Source organism: Panulirus ornatus, chromosome 13 (assembly GCF_036320965.1).
Source record: "Panulirus ornatus isolate Po-2019 chromosome 13, ASM3632096v1, whole genome shotgun sequence".
In the NCBI taxonomy this organism is placed as follows: Eukaryota; Metazoa; Arthropoda; class Malacostraca; order Decapoda; family Palinuridae; genus Panulirus; species Panulirus ornatus.
The window spans coordinates 47,863,834-47,890,195 of NC_092236.1; the positions used below are offsets into that span (position 1 = coordinate 47,863,834).

Sequence of the window (26,362 nt, forward strand, 5' to 3'; positions counted from 1 at the left end):
GTGGGAGGATATGTTCACTGTCTCTGTGTTGTTCTGTCTCACTAGATGCTGTTGTCTGCCTCACTGTCTGTGTTGCTCTGTCTCGCTGTGTCTCTCATACTTGAGGGTATGTGTGCTGTCTGTAACCCTTAGAGTTAACGCTCTACAGATCAGCAAACATCTTGTGGTGTTGAGGTGTGGGATCCCAGTCTAGACGAGCAGGGAGAGTGCTGAGGCCTCAACGTGGGAGAGTCGGAGGTGGTCATCAGAGTCCAGAGGACGTTGGTCCGTTCCTCATCACGGTGGTCTGGTGGTGTAGGCTCCAGACATCAACCCACACACGATCAAGGAGAGTTCTAAGATCACATCATCTTCCGATGCTTTAAGTCTGCAACATCACAATCTCACACATATGCTATTGTAAGCTTAGGTTAACGTTCCTTACACATCGCCATGTCTATACCTCACACAGTCTCGCCTCGTATGTTGTTATGCAGCCCATAACATAAACTATAAAACACGTGGTATTCAAGGCTGACCTTGTCTTCAATCCACTCCACAACGATGGTATAGAAAGACAGCTTCAAGTACGCAACATTTTATTGTCCCATACAAGACTTAAGCAGTACAAGAAGTTACACTTCTGGTCTCTTAAACAGTCAATAATTACATTTATCGTTTAGAAAAAATATAGAATCACATGATCATATATATATATATATATATATATATATATATATATATATATATATATATATATATATATATATATATATATATATATATAGGGGAGGGTATTCATTGAGAGGGTGAAAGTATACACAGAACATAAAATTGGGGAGGAGCAGTGTGGTTTCATAAGTGGTAGAGGATTTGTGAATCAGGTGTTTCCTTTGAAGAGTGTGTGTGAGAAATACAAAAAAAACATATGGATTTGTATGTAACATTTATGGATCTGGAGAAGGCATATAATAGGGTTGACAAAGATGTTTGGTGGAAGGTCTTAAGAATATATGGTGTGGGAGGTAAGCTGCTAGAAGCAGTGAAAAGTTTTATCAAGAGTGTAAGGCATGTGTACTAGTAGGAAGAGAGGAAAGTGATTGGTTCCCTAGTGAATGTCGATTTGCAGCACGGGGTGCGTGATGTCCCCATGGAGGTTTAATCTATTTATGGAGAGGGTGGTTAGGAAGGTAAATGCAAAAGTTTTGGAGAGATGTGGAGTTTGCAATCTGTTGGGAATGAGAGGACCCGGGAAATGAGTCAATTGTTGTTCGCTGATGATACAACTGATTCCAGTGAAAAAAACTGCTGAAGTTGATGACTAAGTTTTAATAAAGTGTGTGAAAGGAGAAAGTTGAGAGTAGGTGTGAATAAAAGTAAGGTTATTAGGTTCAGTAGGGTTGAGGAACTAGTTAGTTAGAATGTAAGTCTGAATGGAGAAAAATTGGAGGAAGTGACGTGTTTTAGATATCTGGGAGTGGACTTAGCAGCAAGTAAAACCATGGAAGCTGAAGTGAGTCATAGGCTGGGGGAGAGAACGTTATCTCGGAGAGCAGAAATGGGTATGTTTGAAGAAATAGTGGTTCCAACAATGTTATATGGATGCGAGGCGTGGGCTATACATAGGTTTGTATGGAGGGGGGTGGATGTCCTGGAAATGAAATGTTTGAGGATAATATGTGGTGTGAGGTGGTTTGATCAGTTGCGTATTGAAAGGGTAAGAGAGATGTGTGGTAAAAAAAAAAAAGAAAAAAAAGAGTGTGGTTGATAGAGCAGAAGAGGGTATGCTGAAATGGTTTGGACATATGGAAAGGCTGAGTGAAGAAAGGTTGACATAGAGGATATATGTGTTGGGTGGAGGGAACAAGAAGATTTTGAGCCATCGTGGCTTGAATGTGCAGGAGGGTGAGAGGCGTGCAAGGAATAGAGTGAATCGGAGCGATGTAGTATAACGGGGTCGACGCGCTGTCAAAGGACTGAACCAGGGTATGTGAAACGTCTCGGGTAAAACACGGAAAGGTGTATGGGGTCTGGATGTGGATAGGGAGCTGTGGTTTCGGTGCATTACACATGACAACTAGAGACTGAGTGTGAACGAATGTGGCCTTTTTTGTCTGTTTCCTGTGAGGCGAAGTGGCGACGAGAATACATGAGGGCAAGCAGGTATACGTACAAGTGTATATATGCATATGTATGTATGTGTATGTATATGTATTCATATGTGTACATATTGGTAAAAGTATATGTATGTATATGTACATGTATGCGAGTGTCTGTATATATGTGTGTATATGAGTGGATGGGTCTTTCTTCGCCTGTTTCATGGCGCTACCTCGCTGACGCGGGAAACGGCAGTCATGCATTGTAATGATAATAATGTGCAATTTATATGATATATATATATATATATATATATATATATATATATATATATATATATATATGTTTGTGTGTATATATAATGTGGCAGTTGAGGGATTAATTGGTGTACATGAGATGTTCAGTGTTGTAAATGGAAATGGTGAAGAGCTTGTAAATTTGTGTGCTGAAAAAGGATTGATCGTTGGGAATACCTGGTTTAAAGAGAGAGATATACGTAAGTATACGTATGTAAATAGGAGAGATTATCACTATTGGATTAAGTGTTGATTGATAGGCGCGTGAAAGAGAGACTTCTGGATGTTGAGGTGCTGAGAGGTGCAACTGGAGGGATGTCTGATCATTATTTTGTGGAGGCGAAGGTGAAGATTTGTAGAGGCTGTAAGAAAAGAAGAGAGAATGTTACGGGTAAAGACAGTGGTGAGAGAAAGTGAGCTTGGGAAGGAGACTTGTGTGAGAAAGTACCAGGAGAGACTGAGTTCGGAATGGAAAAAGGTGAGAGCAAAGCACGTAAGGGGAGTGGGGGAGGAATGGGGTGTATTTAGGAAAGCAGTGATAGCTAGCACAACAGATGCTTGTGGCATGAGAAAGGTGGGAGGTTGGCAGATTGGAATGGGTAGTGAGTAGTGGGATGAAGAAGTAAGATTATTAGTGAAAGAGAAGAGAGAGGCATTTGGACGATTTTTGAAGGAAAATAGTGCAAATGACTGGGAAATGTATAAAAGAAAGAGGCAGGAGATCAAGAGAAAGGTGCAAGAGGTGAAAAAGAGGGCAAATGAGAGTTGGGGTGAGAGAATATCATTAAATTTTAGGGAGAATAAAAAGCTGATCTGGAAGGAGGTAAATAAAGTGCGTAAGACAAGAGAACAAAAGGGAACATTTGTGAAGGGGGCTAATGGGGAGGTAATAGCGAGTAGTGGTGATGTGAGAAGGAGATGGAGTAAGTATTTTGAAGGTTTGTTGAATGTGTTAGATGATAGAGTGGCAGATATAGGGTGTTTTGGTCAAGGTTTTTTGCGAAGTGAGAGGATGGCAGAGAATGGTTTGGTAAACGGAGAAGAAGCAGTGAAAGCTTTGCGGAAGATGAAAGCCGGCAAGGCGGCGGGTTTGGATGATATTGATGTGGAATTTATTAAAAAAGGGGGTGACTATGTTGTTAACCGGTTGGTGAGGATATTCAATGTATGTCTGGCTCATGGTGAACTGCCTGATGATTGGCGGAATGCACGCATAGAGCCATTGTATAAAGGCAAAGGGGATAAAGGTGAGTGTTCAATTACGGAGGTATAAGTTTGTTGAGTATTCCTGGGAAATTATATGGGAGGGCATTGCTCGAGAGGGTCAAGGAATGTACAGAGCATCAGACTGGGGAAGAGTAGTGTGGTTTCAGAAGTGGTAGAGGATGTGTGGATCAGGTGTTTGCTCTGAAAAATGTATGTGAGAAATACTTAGAAAAACAAATGGATTTTTATGTAGCATTTATGGATCTGGAGAAGGCATATGATAGAGTTGACAAAGATGCTCTGTGGAAGGTATTAAGAGTATATGGTGTGGGAGGCAAGTTGCTAGAAGCAGTGAAGAGTTTTTATCGAGAATGTAATGCATGTGTACGTGTAGGAAGAGAGGAAAGTGATTAGTTCCCAGTGAATGTCGGTTTGCGGCAGGGGTGCGTGATGTCTCCATGGTTGTTTAATTTGTTTATGGATGGGGTCGTTTGGGAGGTGAATGCAAGAGTTTTGGAGAGAGGGGCAAGTATGCAGTCTGTTGGGGATGAGACAGCTTGGGAAGTGAGTCAGTTGTTGTTCGCTGATGATACATCGCTGGTGGCTGATTCGGGTGAGAAACTACAGAAGCTGGTGACTGAGTTTGGTAAAGTGTGTGAAAGAAGAAAGCTGAGAGTAAATGTGAATAAGAGCAAGGTTATTAGGTGCAATAGGGTTGAGGGACCAGTCAATTGGGAGGTAAGTTCAAATGGAGAAAAATTGAAGGAAGTGAAGAGTTTTAGACATCAGGGAGTGGATTTAGCAGCGGATGGAACCATGGAAGCGGAAGCGAGTCACAGGGTGGGGGCGAGGGCGAAAATATGGGAACGTTGAAGAATGTGTGGAAGTCGAGAACATTATCTCGGAAAGCAAAAATGGGTATGTTTGAAGGAATAGTGGTTCCAACAATGTTGTATGGTTGCTAGGCGTGGGCTATGGATAGAGTTGTGCGGAGGAGGGTGGATGTGCTGGAAATGAGGTGTTTGAGGACAAGATATGGTGTGAGGTGGTTTGATCGAGTAAGTAATGAAAGGGTAAAAGAGATGTGTGGTAATAAAAAGAGTGTGGTTGAGAGAGCAGAAGAGGGTGTATTGAAATGGTTTGGTCACATAGAGAGAATGAGAGATGAACGATTGACAAAGAGGATACATGTGTCAGAGGTGGAGGGAACGAGGAGAAGTGGGAGACCAAATTAGTGGTGGAAGGATGGAGTGAAAAAGATATTGAGCGATCGGGGCCTGAACATGCAGGAGGGTGAAAGGCGTGCAAGGAATAGAGTGACCTGGAACGATGTGGTATACCGGGATCGCTGTGTTGTCAATGGATTGAACCAAGACATGTGAAGCGTCTAGGGTAAACCATAGAAAGTTTTGTGAGGCCTGGATATGGAAAGGGAGCTGTGGTTTCGGTGCATCATTATACATGACAGCCAGAGACTGACTGTGAATGAATGTGGTTTTTTTAATCCTTTCCTAGCGCTACCTCCCGCGCGTGTGGGGGGAGGGGGGGTGTCATGGCAGGTGTGGTGGGGTGGAGACGGGAATGAATAAAGGCAGCAAGTATGAAGTATGTACATGTGTATATATGTATATGTCTGTGTGTGTATATATATGTATACGTTGAGATGTATAGGTATGTATATGTGCGTGTGTGGACGTGTATGTATATACATGTGTATGTGGGTGGGTTGGGCCATTCTTTCGTCTGTTTCTTTGCGCTACCTCGCTAACGCGGGAGACAGCGACAAAGTAAAATCAATATATATATATATATATATATATATATATATATATATATATATATATATATATATATATATATATATGAGCCGAGTTGCTCTCGCGAAATCCACGAGGGCCGTGAAGATAACAGTACAGGGAGATTTTTCTTGTAACATCAGACATACGGTAAAGATGTACTAAGAGAGAAACCTCATGTCTGGGTTCTGTTGGGCACAGCAGCACACTCTGGGTAGAACATGGCGAGGAGCACTGTGAGGGAGGGAGGGAGAGAGGGAGGGAAGCGAGCAAGTCGAGAGATATCAACCAGCTGTATAAGCAGATGAAACGTTACTGATGAACTGATTATCTGGTCGAGCGGCCAGTCGCCAGATGGTGGGACACGGTCTGTCTTCCAGTGGGAAAATGGAGACTTTGTTATCGCGTTTTGCCTTTCAGAACGAAGTTTCGTCGTTCAGAAACACTGGATATCCACTCTGATGTATAACAGTCACCCACACACATAGACAGTCGTGGAGAAGCAAGCTTTAAAGAGTGTATACAGGAAAATGTCCTGCATCATCGTGTCATAGAGCATACTAGGATTAGAAAGGCTAATGTATCATCATGCCTAGATACAATCTATACACACAGTTAGCATGGGAATTCAGAATATCATACATGATACACCACCTGGGGAAAAAACAAGTTATCATGTCGTTTGATCAGAGAGGATATTGGTGTGGCAGAAGAGATATAATCGTGGAAAACTACGCAACGAGGAGTTTCTATAAGAACATGGATTTGGAAATGGAGTTCTGTGTTTACTGATCATGGAAGGTTCTGTGAAATGTACAAAGAAGAGGCAGGAACGTGGGTAACTTTAACTGAAAATACAGAGAAAAAGATTGAGGCCGATCAATAAAAGATGTTGAAAAACGAACGAACTTAAGAATGTTTTGTGAGGTAAATATAGGCGCCGTCTTAACCAGTCAGCATTTGAAAGGACTGAATACAATAGGATAACACAGGAGGGACAGAGAAACTTTGAAAAGAACGCTCTGGACAAGCCAGACGATCCAAGACTTAAGCATAGATTCCTCAGATGTAAATTGTCACTTAAACAGTTACTAATTAGGATAAGGGATTCTGAAGGAAGAGTTGAAGAGAATGATGTAAGGATATGCCGGGAACTGAATGATGAACTCAAAAATGTTTTCACAGTGGAAGCCACTATTGCCTCAACGCCAGTGAGACGCAGTGAGGAGGAGGTGTGGAAAAGAAGTGAAATTTCTAGAAAAAACTGAACAGACGACTACAGGCCCTGGACTCGAGTAAAACTCGTGGTTCTGGTGAAGGTTCTCCACAGGTGCTAAAGAAGATGTGAGCAGATACGCTTGCCAAGCCAACTGAAATGTCCAAGAAATCGCTGGAGAATGATCAAGTGTCAAAAGAGTAAAGAAGGGCAAATGTCTTACCCTGTCTTTAAGAAAGGAGATTGAGAAGTTATGGTGAACTAGAGACTCTGTGAACTAGATACTCAATCAGCAAATAGATGGCTATTTGCAGAGGAGATACTGCCTAAGCGAGAGACAACATGGATTCAGGGATTTGCGAGAAACCTCTTAGAATTCCCTGAGAGAGCTAACAGTGTTTTAGAAAACATTTGACACAACACCGCGTAGATGATCGGTAGGGAAGCTGCGTATTGTGACAGGAATTAAAGGGAGACTCATCTAGTGGGCAGATAATTACCATAGTGGAAGGGAACAAAGGACACATCATGTTGGCACTGGCACCTGTGTCTTCCATGTTCTGTTTTAGTTTGCATTGGTCAAGTGTGACTCCATCAGGCTTGGCTGTCCTGACTGGGATGTGGAGATGATGATAGATGGTCACATGAAGCTGTGCCTCGCTCATCAAAGGATTACATTCATCGTCTTAACGGCTGCTGAATCAGACTCATCAGGATGATTACACTCATTACCTGGCGACAGCCACAACAACATCTGGAGAGGAAGGCTTGCGCCTCGACATTAACAATATTCATCCTAAACTCTAACTCAAAATCAGACAAAAAATTATAAACATTCCATCACTTAATAAGATAAAAATATGACTTATTGTTACACGAAGAACCACAACCTAAAGGAGTTTGTCAGTGTTATCACAGGAGGGGAGGGTACCCGTCTCAGGTCGCCTTCTACAGGTCAGGAGGACGTGGTTGAATGTGACATGTGCTGGTCGTCTACACAGGTCGTGAGGGAAGGTCTGTCATGGCCTCAGCCTCATTAGTGTTGGGTGATCTCGACTGTCATCAAGAAATGCGTCGTTGTTATGCTGTCTCGCACAACACCGTGCGTTTTCAGCTAACGTGAAGCACGTTCCTAGCTCACCACACAATGCGTTCGTTACACTATGGCCTAAGTTCACATAACAGACGTTTGAGCGCGCAACACAGCGTACGAAACTATAAAGTCATGATTAAAGAAAGAAGCAAAACAGAAACTTGGCATGTTGTGAGCTTCCCAGACTCGAAGTGGGTTGATGGTGTAGGCCAGGTATAGCATGGTGCTGTATCATGTACCACAGTCAAGCCTGGTTCCCTCTGGAATCTAATGTAACACATAAGGACTGGGATTGTCTATGTTTGGCCTTTGTTTTAACAGCATTAACTACACTGTTGTCCTGTATATTGACGGTCAGATACAAACGAAGGTGACACGTCTCTGATGTTGCCAAGGAAGGAAGTTGCACATGAAGCAAATACGGGAGGGTAGTGAAGGCTGCGCAGCGCAGGTCTTGCATCTCAGATCGCATCAGAACCCTCATCCAAACACTCCAGTTACAGATACTTCTTGGTTAAGCTGAGGGTTGTAGTGTAACTTGACGTTCCAGTTGTGTTCCATGACTTAAACCCTTCCTTTTGCTAAATTGGAGCACGCTACCTTCACGGTCTGGGAGCCTCACGGGCATCGAAGACACGGTTTTGCATCCAGAAGTTGATCTGTGTCTTGCAGACGCATCACAGTCCGAAGTTTGCCGTAACCATCCTCCACCACCCGTGACCTGAGCCCATCTGATCAACGAAGCCGACCAGCCTGAGTCAGGAGGAGCTCGGAGACTGTGTTTCATAGTCTGTATATCCTCACTATGGATGGAACTGGAGTTGAAGGTGGACGGTAGCGTAGCGTGACGACCTGTTGGGAGCTTGAAGTTGGCTGTCGGCTGTGTTACTGCTGTTGTCTGGGATCTGACATGCTACAAACGCCGTCAAAGACGCGAACTGGTCAATTGCTCGATGGATTCGAATGGTTTTCACGTGTTTGATGGTAATTACAGTCTTACTGGTGGTCTAAACGATCGCACTGCTACTGAAATGGGACACAGGTAGCAGCTACACACCACACCTAATGAACCGCCACCGTCATCTGTATCCTTTCCTGACTTGAGATACAGTCTATATTAAGTAAATCATTTCTACAGTTAGGTAAACACCGTGAGTGTTTACATCAGCACGACTGAGTGTACAGGAACTGCTGAAGCTTGTGGGTTGGGTCGGCCTGAGTCAGCTTGGGAGGGAGGAGCTGAGCTGACGAGGTGGCACTCGAGATCATACCACATCCCTCAGGTCTGCCGCCGGGTTGTCGATACCTCCGTTGGCCACACCGGAGGACTTGATGTCATGTTCCAGCTTGCTGGTCTTCTCCAGAGTGGTCATCTGGGTGTCTTGCACGTCGGCTGGATTTTCCTGAAGGAGGCAGACGAGACTACGTTAGTGAGGAGACATGGCAGAGTCTGACGCAATGTTATATGATGGTGTTATATATGTATATATATATATATATATATATATATATATATATATATATATATATATATATATATATATATATATATGGTCTTGTTGTGGAAGGTGTTGTGATAGGTATATCTTTGGCAATGTGATGACTGTATACATTTGTCCAGTTGTGGTGAATCATTGCTTTTAGCAGATGAGGCAAGTCTATGGTAACGGAAGATCACTACTGAATCCAGCTGCTCGATGCAACTATTATACTGATATCAGATCATGGGTTTAAGGCAAAGCTGGGAAACACAGACACAAGAACGAGTAAAATTCGAATGGTTTAAGCAAGAAAGTTGAGAGAGGTGACCTGCTGTTGTCAGGGGAGGCGAGGTGAAGAGTGTGTAGAAAGTATAGTGATGTAGAGGGTGACGTGAGGTCACATTAAGTCAATCAAGTAGGATCAAAATGGGATAAAACTGGGGAAAGATGGAGTCTGTATACGTATGTTGAACATAGAGTCGAAGATTATAAGGCATTTTAAAAACTGTATCATACACACGCAGGTCATGCAGGTACAAAATGGGGTCACTTGAAGAGAGATTTGGTTGAAACAAAATGATATGGGGGTAGAACGTGGTCATAAGGGATCAAGATAACTCAAATATTGCTAGAATGGGGTCAAATGAGGTCAGGAGGATTAAGTGCTAACATAGGATCTACTGAGACATCTGCAGGTTAGGATGGCATGAGGAAGGGTCAAGACTGGGTCAGGTGGGCATACGGAGCGAAACGATAAAAGAGCTGAGGAAAGAGTGAAGCAAGTGAGGGGAGGGGATTATGAGGGCTAGGAGGAGGGTCAAGAGGCATACTATGAGGATCAGGAGTAGATTCGAGGGAAGTGTTATAGGGGTCAGGAGTGGGGTCAAGGGGAGAGTATAACAGGTCAGGAGTGGGGTCAAGGGGAAGAGTATAACAGGTCAGGAGTGGGGTCAAGGGGAGAGTATAACAGAGGTCAGGGGTGGGTCACCTTGACGTCGGTGGCTGGGCTGGAGATGTCCAGGGTACGACCTCGGTTGAGGTGGTTGTATATCTTCTTGCACACCAGGACGACCACAAGCGGCAGCGGAGTGAAGAGGGTGGCAGCCCCAGGCATGACTGCAGGACACATACATTTACAGGTCAACCTCTGCCTCGTAACATGGATGGTACACGTACGGAGGTGTGGAGAAAACAGTGAAGGGGAAAAAAAAAAGTTGACTGAATCTTGGTAGCCATTTAAATGAGACTATCAGAACTGGGAAGGCATGATTGTAAATAGTTAAGTCGGCCCCACAGTCAACCCAGCTGTTCATCCACTCCCCCTAGAGGTTGGTCGATAAAATGGAATGACCTTGATTAGGGCCTCAGCTGCCCCCATGCCGTCTCAGCTAACATGGAAAAAAATATATAACAAGAAAGCTTGAGATCAAGCTGTTGACGGATGCTTCCTCAGCTTTAGATATGAACATGAGTGAGGTGCATCTACGTGGCCACAGTGACAGACATACAGACAGCATTACGGTACAGAATGTGTGGTGTGTACATCATGCATCTTGGCATGAACAGTGGAACATTCACTGATGAACTGTGGTACACGTTGGGTGAACTGTAGTAATGATGTGGTTGACACGAAGTTATGTACTTAACGGTGAACATTAAGAGATGAATAGTTTACAAGGTGATTGGGTCACGGTAATATAGTAGTTGACATGACACACACACACACACACACACACACACACACACACACACACACACACACACACACAACCAAGAGAGAGATAGACCCCAGAAAGAGAGAGGAGGGATCCCCAATGAGAGAGAGAGAGAGAGAGAGAGAGAGAGAGAGAGAGAGAGAGAGAGAGAGAGAGAGAGAGAGACTGACCTGCGCTGAGCTCCCCAGCAGGAGAGTCTAGGGTCATCTGGAGGATGATGAGGGCGATGGTGTAGTTCTGGACGCCCGTCTCCACGCTGATGGCGATGACCTTCTGCAGGGACATACGGAAGAGCTTGGCCAGGACCATCCCCGACATGTAACCCAGCAGGGGCAGTGCGAACCCTGCCAGCAGCATCTGTGCGAGAGATGGAGGAAGTGGAGCGGGTGAGGAGGGGTGGTGGTGGGTGAACCGACGGATGACGGGGGTGGATGAAGGGTGGTTGACTCGATGGATGTTGTGGTGCGTGACCTGACTGATGAGGGGGTGGGTGATTGGGTGGATGATCTGGTGGATGATAGAGGGTGATCCGATAGATATGAGGTGCGGGTAAATGAGGTGTTGGGTCAACAGGTGGATGATGTTAGAGTGATCCGGCAGATGAGGAGGGGTGGGTACACCGACGGATGAAGGGTGGGTGACCCGGTGGATGAGGGGTTGTTGGGAGGTAAGTAGATGAGTGGATGACCCGCTGGATGAGAGGTATATGGATGTAGATGGATAGGCTAGTGAGTGATGGAATGTAAAGGCGAGGGTTTGGGTGAGAGAATGGATGAATGGGTGGGGGAGTGGATGAGAGTGTGAGGGGATGGATGAGGCAGATGAATGGATGAAATTCATGTTTATGGTCAATGAGGAACATAGTACAAGCGAAGTTAATACAGCTTTGAACAAAATCATATCATATATATATATATATATATATATATATATATATATATATATATATATATATATATATATATATATATATATATATATAATATATCTTACCCTCCAGGTGAATATGATGAAAATGTAGAAGTAAGAGTAGACACCGAACGTGAAGGTGAAGAGAATGTTGAAGGCAGACAAAGGCGTGATTACCTTCTCGCAGTACCTCACAGCTCTGCAACAGGAAGATAAGAACAGGCGAGTTAAACACGTCACTAAAACAGCAGCATTAAACGGGTTGGCCAAACAGGGGCGTGATAGTAGTGGTAGTAGTAGTAGTAGATGTAGTAGTAGTAGTATAAAGATGATTATTCTTCTGGGTAAACACACACACATATTCACATCAAACATCAGACCACAAACAGATACTCATTTCTACGTCAAAGTTTTAACTTAGATGTAAACACGTCTCAAAAACTTCACATTGAATAGTTGATTACATTACTTATAGAGGATTTGTTATTCAATAGAGACGTAGCGAATGAACTGAAGGTGAACAAAATGTGAAGACAAAAGTACGTTAGGGTAGAGATGTATGTGAGAATATGAATGTGTTAGAAATCATTCGTTCATTAAGGAAAAGATTGGTATGGACAGTGGAACTAGATAGATTTGAAAAAAGATAAAGATTTTTTAGAAGAAAAGCTATTAAGATAATTCCTCATTCAAGAAAGAACACTTGGAGGTTGATTAAGATAATCATTTTCTGGAAGAGAAATCTAGTGTAGGTGACTTGATTACAAAAAAAATCATAAGAAAGTTGCTTGCTTAAAGTGAATTCTGACGGAGGTGACGTACTTGAAGAGATCTGAATATGCTGGCTTACTTAAAGGTAAGTCCAGATAAGGTGACTTAATTAAAGGTAAGTCCTGATAGGGTGACTTACTTAAAGGTAAGTCCTGATAGGGTGGGTTGCTTAAAGATAAGTCCAAATAGGGTGGCTTACTTAAAGAGAGGTGTAAATAGGGTCGCTAACTTACAGAAAAGTGTGAATAGGCTGGCTTACTTAGAGAGAAATCTAAACATAGAGGCTTACTTAAAGAGAGCAAAGTATAGATAATAAGTTACTTATCTTAGAGGGTGTTATGATTCCATTCTTAAAAGAGAACAGACTAACGGAAGGAACTCCATTATAGAAAAGGCATTTACACGACTGACTTAACTTGCACAAAGGCATTTACACATCTGACGTCCCTATAGCAAAGGCATTTACACAACTGACTTGAAAGAAATGATATTGACACATCTGACTTGAAAGAAATAGGATATTTACTCAACTGATTTACTTAAGAGAAAATACATCCATACCAGTAACCAACTTGAGATGTGATACACTTACACAACTGACGTACTTGGTGCAGGAAACACACTTACAAGGTTGAATTACTTAAGGAAAAAAGTCCCTGAGACTTTTCATATACACATCTGACTTGTTTTTGGCAAAGGTCATAAGCAAGCTAACTTGACTCAATTGGAGTTAAACATTATAACACTGATTCATGTGGAGCTAAATGTATTGATACAAATGACATAATTTTGGATATATATATATACAAATTTTCTACACAATCTATTTTTCTGAAAACACACAAGACCATCTTACCTGGTGTAAATGATGTTTTACATAATGTAAATGAGACAAAAATGATACACCAGTAAGCAATAAGAAATCTGTAGTCAAATGTGAATCAATTACACAAAAATAGATAGCTTTGTACGAATAGATTTTTTTTTACAAGAGTGACTTACCCAGAACGAACAGCGGGACAGTAGCTATTTAAGATGATAAAAGACTTTTACAAATTTGTGTTAATATAGAGGATAAAATCTCTCATAACACCATTTGTATTCAACTTCATCCACTTTCATGGTTACTTAAAGATAAGACCAGACAGGGCATTAGGGTAATATACTTATAAAACTAATTTACTTGGGATGAAATGCATTTATATTCCTGATTTACCTGGGGGATAATTGCAATTATATTCCTGATTTACCTGGGGATAATTGCAATTATATTCCTGATTTACTTGGGGGATAATTGCAATTATATTCCTGATTTACTTGGGGGATAATTGCATTTGTACGACTGAATTTTTCGCCGGATATGCATATATACAACTGACCAGGGACAAGATACATTCATACAGCTGAGTTACCTGAGCCAAAATACAGTAATAGGACTCAGGTGGGACACAATACATTCTATGCACTGTGACCATCCTATTCTGGACAAAATAAACCACTCTGAACGAAAAAATAAACCTACTCTGGACAAATTGACCCATCCTGGACAAAATAATCTACTGTAGGAAAAATAGTCCGTTATGAACAAAATATCCAACTCTAGACAATATGACCCACTCAGGACAAAATGGCCCACTCTGGACAATATAACACACTCTGGACAAAATGATCTACTCTGAACAAAATTGTTTGCTCAAGACAAAATAACCCACTCTGAACAAAATGACCCACTCGACGAAATAACTCACTTTGGACAAAATAACCCACTCTTGAACAAAATAACCAACTCTATACAAAATTACATACTCTTGATAAAATGACTCACTCTGGACAAAATAACTTCCTCTGAACAAAACAACCCAGTCTAGACAAAATAACCCACTCTAGGCAAAATGATCTGCTATGGACAAAATGACCCACCCTGGACAAAATAACCCAGTCTGGACAATATAACCCACTCTGGAAAAAATATGCGCTTTGGACAAAAAACCCATTCTCGACAAAATAATCCACTTTAGACAAAATAAACCACTCTAGACAAAATAACCCACTCTAGACAAAATAACCCACTCTAGACAAAATAACCCACTCTGGACAAAATAACCCACTCTGGACAGAATAACCCACTCCAGACAAGATAACCCACTCTAGACAGAATAACCCACTATAGACAAAATAACCCGCTCTGGACAAAATACACTGCTCTGGACAAAATATCCCACTGTGGACAAAATACACAACTATGGACATAATAACCCGCTCTGAGCAAAGTACACTGCTCTGGACAAAATAACCCACTTTAGACAAAATAACCCACTCTGGACAAAATAACCCGCTCTGGACAAAATAACCCTTTCTAGACAAAATAACCCACTTTAGACAAAATAACCCATTCTGGACAAAATGACCCACTCCAGACAAATAACCCACTCTGGACAAAATAACCCACTCTAGACAAACTAACCCGCTCTGGACAAAATAACCCACTCCAGACAAAATAACCCACTCTGGACAAAATAACCCACTCTAGACAAACTAACCCGCTCTGGACAAAATAACCCACTCCAGACAAAATAACCCACTCCAGACAAAATAACCCACTCCAGACAAAATAACCCACTCTGGACAAAATAACCCACTCTGGACAAAATAACCCACTCTGGACAAAATACATGTCACCCAAGGGACTTACTTGGGGAGGAAGATCTGGAAGAGGACGCCAAGTCCACAGGGGACGATGAGGGAGATGACGGTGGTGGTGATGTTCTCGTAGGGGATGACAAAGGAGGCATCCTTCCCCCCCAGGATCACAGGACCCATGAACAACACCCACAGGGGCACGGAAACTGGTGGGGGAGTGAGGGCGGGAGGAACAAAACTGTTGGTGAGAAGGTAATGAAGACACAGCCACACTGCTATACACATTGAGGTGTTATATATATATATATATTGCATTTACATTCTAGTCAAAAGAGAGGCGGGAGCGGTGCCATCCCAAATTGTGGGAACAGTTCTCTCTACAGGGGAGGTGAATGAGGTCTCATACACGTATGGAAGAACTTGTCTGAAGACAAACCATTTTGTCATGTATGCCACATCCCAAGTTTCTGAGGTGCACAAATGGTAGTGCTCATTAAGCAGGATCTCTAGGAAGGCGAGCAGGATATGGGTACACCTAACAGGTGCAAGAGGCGGGATTGAACTGCAGTGTCTTTAGGTTAATGAAGAGGATACGAGGGAGAATAAGAAAGAAATATGGGCAGACTCAGCTAAATTATACCAGGTCACTACTTGCCCCACTGGGGACACTACGTACGTCCAGATTAAAAGGGAAGGTAGTTCAGTGTGAGATATAGAACGAGTGTCAGAGTGAGAAAGTGAGGGAAGATGAGTTGAAGATCGCAGTCTGGACAAGTCAGTCGAAATAAGGATTAGAGTTAGAGGGCGAGGAAAAGTGATCTTTATGGAGAGGCGAGGCGGAGTATGCAGTCCTACAGGACTTTGAGGGACACCACTGCTGATAAAACCAGAGTGGGAAGCCGCTCCATCAACGACCACTGGAGTGGAACACATAGAAACTACGATATAGAGAATAGACAGAAGAGGGAAACTCAAACAAGTGAAATTAAGTAAGCCAAAACTTGTGCCATACCCTGTAAAATCCTTAGAGATTTTTTAAGAACACAACAAAATATCAACCAAAATCCGTAAGAGAGAGAGAGAGAGAGAGAGAGAGAGAGAGAGAGAGAGAGAGAGAGAGAGAGAGAGAGAGAGAGAGAGAGAGAGAGAGAGAGAGAAGAAGAAGAAGAAGAAGCTTACCGAAGGAGACGATGGTGGAGACCGCGGTCATCATGATGGAGAGGTCGAGGGAGCCGCCCAGCAGGTGGGTCCACATGTTGGAGGCTCCTCCCCCCGGGCAACTCCCGCTCAGGAAGAGCCCCAGCCGCAGGAGGGCGTCGTCCGGGAAGATGACCAGGCCCAGCCCGAAGGCGATCTTCAGGAGGAAGAAGGTTCTTGTGTGAGGTTATAGTGAGGGATACTGGGACAGGAGTGAGTGTGGAGTGGCAGGAGCGAGCGTTGATAATGGAAGGGAGAGGAGGTTATCAGAAGGGGAGGAAGTTCACGGTGATGGGGAGGACGCTCCCAGTGATGGGGAGGATGCTCCCAGTGATGGGGAGGACGTTCCCAGTGAGATGGGGAGGACGCTCCCAGTGAGATGGGGAGGACGCTCCCAGTGAGATGGGAAGGAGATTTCCAGTGATAGGGAGGAAGACTTAAGTTCCCAGTGAGAGGGATGAAGTTCCTCTTGATGGGGAGAAAATTCCCAAGTGTTAGGGAGGAAGTTTTTAAATACGGAGAACTTATAGACATATAATATAAAATTATACATTCTTAACGCAACAGAACTTACCACGAGCCACACAACCACTAGACGGATCTCTAGACACTGAGGGAAATGCCCTCAATGTGTGGCTGAGGCCTTTGGACTGTACCAGAGACCTAATTGTATCACATCAGTAATGTATCCTCAACACGGTTTTCGTAAATTTTACAACATTTGGAGATAAACGTCTTAATACCAGGTATGTCCCCAGCTTCGTCTCATTTGATGGTGAGGTATTGGCTCAAAGACCCGTGCCTACATCATATATATATTATATATATATATATATATATATATATATATATATATATATATATATATATATATATATATATATATATATATATATATATCTTTCATACTATTCGCCATTTCCCGCCTCAGCGAGGTATATATATATATATATATATATATATATATATATATATATATATATATATATATATATATATAATGATGTATGCCGCACCGGAGCTGGCCACAATGCCTTTTAAACTGCTGTTCACAGACAGGAAGGAGAGTGACTCGTTCATGTATAGTGCAAGAGAGATATATGGGAACTTGTTTGCTGGCAGATTAAGCAAAGGCATAGAGAGATATTTTCGTTCATTTGAGTCACAGGTTTGGGAAGAACTTGTTTAACTTTAGTACAGGATGACTGGATACTTGTTTGTTGGTGATGGTGGCAGAAGAGAAGCTTGTTTAGTTAGGGGTACAAAGAGGAGAGGAAGTTGTGGATGTGTTGTGAAGGTTGAAGGTTAGCATCGGGCTGTGGCGCAGACAGGAAGGAACCACCTTATCACTGTGATACAGGGAGGAAGGGTGAGGGGTAACATGTTTCCTTCGTGGCACGTAGAGGAAAAAAGAACTATTTCCATTATGATTCAAGGATGACGGGAACTTGTTAATTTTTAATGATAAAAGGAAGTAGTTTTTCTTTGTCGTAGCACAGAGATACTGTTTCTCTGTGGCACAAGAGAAAGAACTTTCTTAAAGTGAGAGGCTGGAGCTGATTCATTCATGATGCAGGCAGCTGGAAAGTGCCATTCATTTCCCTACAAAATGGATGAATATCATTCATATACTTTGCTTCGTGTAGATGTAATGCAAAAAGTCTAAAGTCATCTCATAGCGATATATATATATATATATATATATATATATATATATATATATATATATATATATATATATATATATATATATATTTTCTTTCTTTCAAACTATTCGCCATTTCCCGCATTAGCAAGGTAGCGTTAAGAACAGAGGACTGGGCCTCTGAGGGAATATCCTCACCTGGCCCCCTTCTCTGTTCCTTCTTTTGGAAAATTAAAAAAAAAAAAAAGAATATATATATATATATATATATATATATATATATATATATATATATATATATATATATATATATATATATATATATATATATATATATATATATATATGTATATATATATATATATATATATATATATATATATATATATATATATATATATATATATATATATATATATATATATATATATATATCCCTGGGGATAGGCGAGAAAGAATACTTCCCACGTATTCCCTGCGTGTCGTAGAAGGTGACTAAAAGGGGAGGAAGCGAGGGGGCTGGAAATCCTCTCCCTCCCCCCCCCCCCCCCCACCTCTATTTATGATTTTCCCAAAGAAGGAACGGAGAGGTGGGCCAAGTGAGGATATACCCTCTAAGGCTCACACCTCTGTTCTTAACACTACCTCGCTAGTGCGGGATAAAGCGAATATGTATGAAAAAATAATATATATATATATATATATATATATATATATATATATATATATATATATATATATATATATATATATATATATATATAAAATCCCCTTTCCAGGTGTATGACATCTATTTGTTGCGTAAGAAGTCCTTCAGGTTTGTAGTATAACCTTCATAAGGCCTGACCGCGTAGTAACACACCTCTGCTAACAACGAACCATCAAGTCCCACTTACGTAACGACCCACATAAATGCAATAAAGCCCGAGGTGTTAAGGGCCGTCACGTCACAGTTACCAGTTGTTACGGTCAGGAAGGTTATACTGCCTCTTGACCCGAAGCCTTGAGAGATAAAAAAAAATGCCTGATATCTTAGCACTCATAAAAACCCCAACTCCAACGTCATAAAAGAAAACATTGACACACATTGATTATTCAGTGCGAGGCCATAAATAGTTCCCTCAGTAAGTTATAAGTAACCAGAGTCTTCACAACATGACATGCGCCACATGCAGGAGTGTGAACGTATGTGATCTTAGACCTATCCTCAACTCCTGAAGGTGTTGAGACCTATCCTCAACTCCTGAAGAAGGTGTTGAGACCTATCCTCAGCTCCTGAAGAATGTGTTCAGACCTATCCTCAACTCCTGAAGAAGGTGTTGAGACCTATCCTCAACTTCTGAAGAATGTGTTCAGACCTATCCTCAGCTCCTGAAGAAGGTGTTGAGACCTATCCTCAACTCCTGAAGAAGGTGTTCAGACCTATCCTCAACTCCTGAAGAAGGTTTGAGACCTATCCTCAACTCCTGAAGAATGTGTTCAGACCTATCCTCAACTTCTGAAGAAGGTGTTGAGACCTATCCTCAACTCCTGAAGAAGGTGTTGAGACCTATCCTCAACTCCTGAAGAAGGTGTTCAGACCTATCCTCAACTCCTGAAGAATGTGTTCAGACCTATCCTCAACTTCTGAAGAAGGTGTTCAGACCTATCCTCAACTTCTGAAGAAGGTGTTGAGACCTATCCTCAACTTCTGAAGAAGGTGTTCAGACCTATCCTCAACTCCTGAAGAAGGTGTTCAGACCTATCCTCAACTCCTGAAGAAGGTGTTCAGACCTATCCTCAACTCCTGAAGAAGGTGTTCGGACCTATCCTCAACTCCTGACGAAGGTGTTCAGATGTATTCTTCAGTTCGTGGACGTAGTCGCTTGAGAGTGTGATGGTGGCAAACGACCCCAGCTGTTGATAAGCTTGAAACCTAAACATAACATAGTTAAATAATACCTTTCATCTGTCGGCGTCTGTATGACAGAGCCAAGTGATGCAATGTGTTCTTATGAACCACAACAGCCGCCATTCCCTTAACTGACAGACCATCTTATATAAGCAGGATTAACTCTATAAAGTCAACGTTAAATCGGTGCTTATCCCTGCTTGCTCCCTTCCAGCTGCTTCATAATCCTTTTACGTAACTGAACAATCTCTTCCTTCCTCTTACTCTCTTTGATGACACATCTCACACCCTCCTTGACAGATTTCCCTCGTCAGCGAGGTAGCGTTAAGAACAGAGGACTGAGCCTTTGAGGAAATATCCTGACTTGGCCCTCTTCTCTGTTCCTTCTTTTGGAAATATAAAAACGAGAGGGGAGGATTTCCAGCCCCCCGCTCCCTCCCCTTTTACTCGCCTTCTACGACACGCAGGGAAAACGTGGGAAGTTTTCTTTCTCCTCTAACCCCAGGGATAATATATATATATATATATATATATATATATATATATATATATATATATATATATATATATATATATATATATATATATATATATATATATACTACAATCTGGACTCAGAATACGTGTTGGTGGGTTAACAAAACAACAAAAAGGAAGTCGTTCATTTCATCCCTCGTCCTCTACGACCCGTGTTATAACCAGTCATCTCACTGCTAAGTCAGCCAGATTTTCACCAACAGAAAGAAAGAAAAATGAGCGCGCGAGGTCGACCTCGTCTTGATGAGCTCACACAGCCGTGTGTAATCTAGCGTCTTAGCAGCTCTTACAGCATCCCTCAGGGTCAGGGGTGTGCCACCATTACCAGGGAAGGAACCAGTGGCTGCTGTTATCCTGGACAGTTCTTGCGCTACGAGCGTGTCCGAGGTCAAAGGTTAAAGAAGTGATTGCTGTACCAGCTGATGATGTGTGACAATGTCTCGCTAGCTGATACACAGTTTGTTGTGATTTGATCAATACAATAGATTGTGATTTGATCAATACATAAGATTGTGATTTGATCAATACAATAGATTGTGATTTGATCAATACAATAGATTGTGATTTGATCAATACATTAGATTGTGATTTGATCAATACATTAGATTGTGATTTGATCAATACAATAGATTGTGATTTGATCAATACATTAGATTGTGATTTGATCAATACATTAGATTGTGATTTGATCAATACATTAGATTGTGATTTGATCAATACAATAGATTGTGATTTGATCAATACATTAGATTGTGATTTGATCAATACAATAGATTGTGATTTGATCAATACATTAGATTGTGATTTGATCAATACATTAGATTGTGATTTGATCGATACATTAGATTGTGATTTGATCGATACATTAGATTGTGATTTGATCAATACATTAGATTGTGATTTGATCAATACAATAGATTGTGATTTGATCAATACATTAGATTGTGATTTGATCAATACAATAGATTGTGATTTGATCAATACATTAGATTGTGATTTGATCAATACATTAGATTGTGATTTGATCGATACATTAGATTGTGATTTGATCGATACATTAGATTGTGATTTGATCAATACATTAGATTGTGATTCGATCAATACATTAGATTGTGATTTGATCAATACATTAGATTGTGATTTGATCAATACATTAGATTGTGATTTGATCGATACATTAGATTGTGATTTGATCAATACATTAGATTGTGATTTGATCAATACATTAGATTGTGATTTGATCAATACATTAGATTGTGATTTGATCAATACATTAGATTGTGATTTGATCAATACATTAGATTGTGATTTGATCAATACATTAGATTGGGATTCGATCAATACATTAGATTGGGATTCGATCAATACATTAGATTGTGATTCGATCAATACATTAGATTGTGATTCGATCAATACATTAGATTGTGATTTGATCAATACATTAGATTGTGATTCGATCAATACATTAGATTGTGATTTGATCAATACATTAGATTGTGATTCGATCAATACATTAGATTGTGATTTGATCAATACATTAGATTGTGATTTGATCAATACAATAGTCTATTTGTGAAATGTATCATACAACGCAGAACCCCTTTCACAAAGGAGGTGGGGGGGGGTTATAACCTCAGAACCCCCTTCTGTAGGGGTTCCTGCAGTTCTAAGGCTACGCTACATTCAGCAGCAGGGAGAGTTTGGATTCCTGTAAAGCGAAGGGTTTTCTGACGAGACCATAAGCTGCTTTCGCCAATTGTGGACGACACAGCCTCGCCCAAGGTCACTCTCCACTCGGGGCGTGACCTCGCCCGGGTGGAGGTCTGGACACCCTTGACCTGCCTGCTGCCTGCGTAACACCTGACCACCTGCTGCCTGCGTGACTCTTGACCTGCCTGCTGCCTGCGTGACTCTTGACCTGCCTGCTGCCTGCGTAACCCTTGACCTGCCTGCTGCCTGCGTAACCCTTGACCTGCCTGCTGCCTGCGTAACCCTTGACCTGCCTGCTGCTTGCATAGCCCTCAACCCTCCTGTTGCTTGCATAACCTTTGACCTCTCTGCCACTAGCGTATCCCTCATCCGTCTTGCTGCTTGCGTAACACCTGATCTCTCTACCGCTTGCGTAATCCTTGAGTTCCCCCAGTGTTCTCCATCGCCTTTTCAACACTGCCAGCACATCTCTTGTCGCCCCAGACGCTGGCAACACTGACGACAGAAAACGTATTTTCCATAAAGAAAACGGAGTGCTTCTCTAGCCCGTCTATTGGCAGCGGTGGGTCAAACGACATGATGCCGATATAACATCACTTTCCTTTATGTTGTCTTCACCTTCCCTGCTGTCTTGGACACAACATGTGAGACATTACCTCCTTAGTATCCGATTCCACATACACATCAGGCTCATTTCCCTTCCAACACGATAGACATAGTTACAAGATCTATCGACTTTCCTCAAAAAAGTAAATCTATTGTTTTTCGACAACTAGAGATTCATTATATCAATTGTGATGAGCGAAAAAAAAACATTAATTTTCATTTCATTTCGTCCAGCGGGAGACGTCAGAGAGCTCTCTTACCCGTCGCCATCTTGAAGTACAAGGAAAGTGTTGGGTTGAAACTGTCGAACAACTTAACATTTATTAATCCCTAAGGATGTGACTCAGCTTCCCCGACCCCTCCACCCTAGCTCATCTCATCGTGAATCAATAATGAAACTCCCGTATTATTTATAAGATCAGTTGATAAATTATGTCGCAAATTTGGTCAAGTAAACAGTATCGGCAAAATAACCTTTGAACTACTAATGCCGATTTATCCGTCGGCAAAATAACTCTTAGAGATCTTTTTTCTTCAGTGATATCATCAAATTAATACCTTCTTACGATATATATATATATATATATATATATATATATATATATATATATATATATATATATATATATATATATATGATCACACTTGTCCGTGATGATAATATGAAGGTAAAATCGTACTTCAGTAGGAGTTCATACAATTTTATATAACGTCATTTTTCTATACATGTGGCACGACATGTTCCGTGGAGACAATCCATCTCATCAGGTACCAGGACTTAACAAAGTTATTTAAATCCCATCACACTTGACTTCCGCCGTCCAACACCAATCATTATAGACCAAACACTGTCTGCTTTGTCTGGTCGTAACAGTTGTAAGAGAGAGTGACTAAGGGGGGGTCACATGGCTGGGGTTGACCTGGGTAGCTGGGTGTGTCTTGAACAACTTTTTCATGTTTTCGTCTTTTGTCAATTCTCTCAGAATGATTTGGTTAATGTTAGGATGGGCTTTGAAATTGCCTGAGGACAAATTAAAGTTCTTGGTATTAGCAAATAAGACAGATTCAATGACGTTGCACGTGGCTGAATCAGTAAAGAGGTATGAAATAACGGGATTTTCAAAATCTAACGGGTGATCATTTTCATGACAATGTTTAGCGTACGCATTTTTGTGGTCATCCCTGCGTACTGAATGTCGGTGCCAATAACACCTCTCCGCTACAGTTTTACCAGTCTGGCCTACATAATATATTTACGTGTCTTGCATTTAACGGCGTAAACACTCCCAATTGTTGCATGATTTGACCTACTATCTATCAAGGTCTTGCTGATGGTGTTATAGTACTGGAAAGCAACATTACAAGCAGTTTTTTTTTTCAGAACAAGTATTGTATTAACTAAATTGAGAGAACAGGGCATCACTAAACATTTAGATTTGCCCATATTTATCACATTTTTTGTTACGAGAAGCATAAAATGTCTTCCTGGCTTTCCAGTAAGCGTTGTTCACAAACCAATTGGGATAATATAACTGCCTAGAGATACGTCTTATATGACTACATTCATCTACCAGGCCTGTGGGATCACACATCCGTAGTGCTCTTAAAAACGTAGACATAACTACAGACATTTCAATAGAAGAATCGTGTACTGAGAAATAATGAATACATCTCTTAAGAGTTGGTAGGTTTCCTGTAGATCTTAAAGGACAAACGAGCAGATTCTCTATTTATCAACACAGCTAGAGAGGGCAGTTTGCCTTCTTTTCCCATTCCATCTTGAATTTGAAAGTCAATATTACTCTAGTACGGTCAAATACTGGGACGTAGACGCCTGTTGTCTGTCACTAACTCTTAATATTCTTTTTTTAAATACAGTGACACACGTAGCGCAAGTAAAACTCCGCTGAAACGAAAATAAAGATAAAATGCTGCTTAACCGTCAGTTTCCCTGATTGGTTAAACATCACTGACGTCAGAGAGAATGGATAATGTAGATGAATCAGCGAAAAACGGTAAGGCTCTTATTGGTTGACATTACTGACGTTATGAGGTACTAAGGTTAAAATCAACCAATCAGAGCCCATTATATCAAACCAGTCTATTCTTTATCGATTTCTCGAACTGGATATTCTCCACCTACTACTGCTATCAGTTTCACCCAAGATGAAACTTCAAATATTATGGCAACATTATATGCCGATGTTTCGCAGAAACAATGGAGAAGTCGAGTATACAAGAGAATTCTTGTATTTTGTGCAACACTTTGCTTCCTAATGTTTGTCAGATCCTTCCTAAATCTGTACTTGTGGTATTTGACTAAATTATTATAAATGTACATAGTAAATGTCGACTCATCAGTCAATACAAGTTTGTGGAATCAACGGATCTCAGTGACGCACCCAGCTGTGACGTCATAGTGTTGCCATCACAGGGTACATTGTTTATCGTGTCTTAAGATGGCTGTGTCACGACCTACGTAAGTTTGTCTTTGCCATATCATCGTAATATTCCCCAGGAACTCAAATACAAAAAGAAACTCAAGCGTAGAATAGGAAATTATAATGCAAGGGAGATCACGGATGGCGAAATTATATAATGTTAGAAGATAATGCATCAAATTATTGTCTTCGTTGCGTTATGACCTTCTTCGCATGACCTTACGCGTCATGATGGCTCGGTCTCTGACCCGTCCAATAACGTTTAGGTCAAAGGCCAGGTCATCATGTCTACGACATGACAAAAGGAATTCAAATAGCATTGTACAGACTAGCGGTCGGGTCTCTAGAGACGAAGCTGTTTGTGATGGTGGAAGACACCAGGAACTCACAGATCAGTGTGGTCAAAGTCCTCCTTGTTAATACAGTTGAGACGACTTCTGTTGTCAGTCACACTGCCACCACCATTGCTACCAACACTACCAACACCGCCAGCGTTCCTACCACCACTTGACAGACAACGGTGTGACGAAATCCATCGTCACTGATGACGTAATTAGCATTATTCCCAGCTGTTATTTGACGAAGGAAACAACAATCATTACCACCAATGGCATCAACTCCCGTACTCCAGCACTACATGACACGGAAAGGTTAAATACCATGATCATTACCACCATCTGTACTCATGGTCATGTGGGTCACCTCTACCCGTAATAGTCTGTGACACGTCTGTGTGGTGACTGTCATTAGTGCTACAAGGTCATGATTACAACATCTGATGATATGATTCCTAATGATTACAACCTCTGATGATATGATTACTAATGATTACAACCTCTGATGATATGATTACTAATAATTACAACCTCTCATGATATGATTACTAATGATTACAACCTCTCATGATATGATTACTAATGATTACAACCTCTCATGATATGATTACTAATGATTACGGCCGCTTGGCTGTGGATGGTGGGCTCTGGTGTCTCCGTGCATTGTTCATGACAGAGTGGGTGGGTGGCCGAGGGGCCGCTCTTAGTCCGATCCTGGCATTAACGCGGGAAACATCAGATATATATACACATGTATATACATATATACACATATACATCAAATTGGGGAAGAGCAGT

At 41.4% G+C, this 26,362-nt stretch overlaps 1 protein-coding gene across 4 annotated transcripts in view; it reads right to left on the reverse strand.

The window, feature by feature from the left end:
• Positions 1-569: 569 nt before the first annotated feature.
• The window catches only part of LOC139752847 (ileal sodium/bile acid cotransporter-like), a 79,907-nt gene continuing 54,114 nt past the window's right edge, over positions 570-26,362 (reverse strand). For all 4 annotated transcript variants that reach the window (XM_071668807.1, XM_071668808.1, XM_071668809.1 and 1 more), the window contains 6 exons: positions 16,382-16,556; positions 15,255-15,408; positions 11,876-11,990; positions 11,053-11,239; positions 10,156-10,283; positions 570-9,089 (listed from right to left, as the gene is read on the reverse strand). In XM_071668807.1, coding sequence (XP_071524908.1) covers positions 8,952-9,089; positions 10,156-10,283; positions 11,053-11,239; positions 11,876-11,990; positions 15,255-15,408; positions 16,382-16,556 — 897 coding nt within the window. In that variant the 3' untranslated portion in view covers positions 570-8,951. The remainder of the gene's footprint in view (positions 9,090-10,155; positions 10,284-11,052; positions 11,240-11,875; positions 11,991-15,254; positions 15,409-16,381; positions 16,557-26,362) is intronic.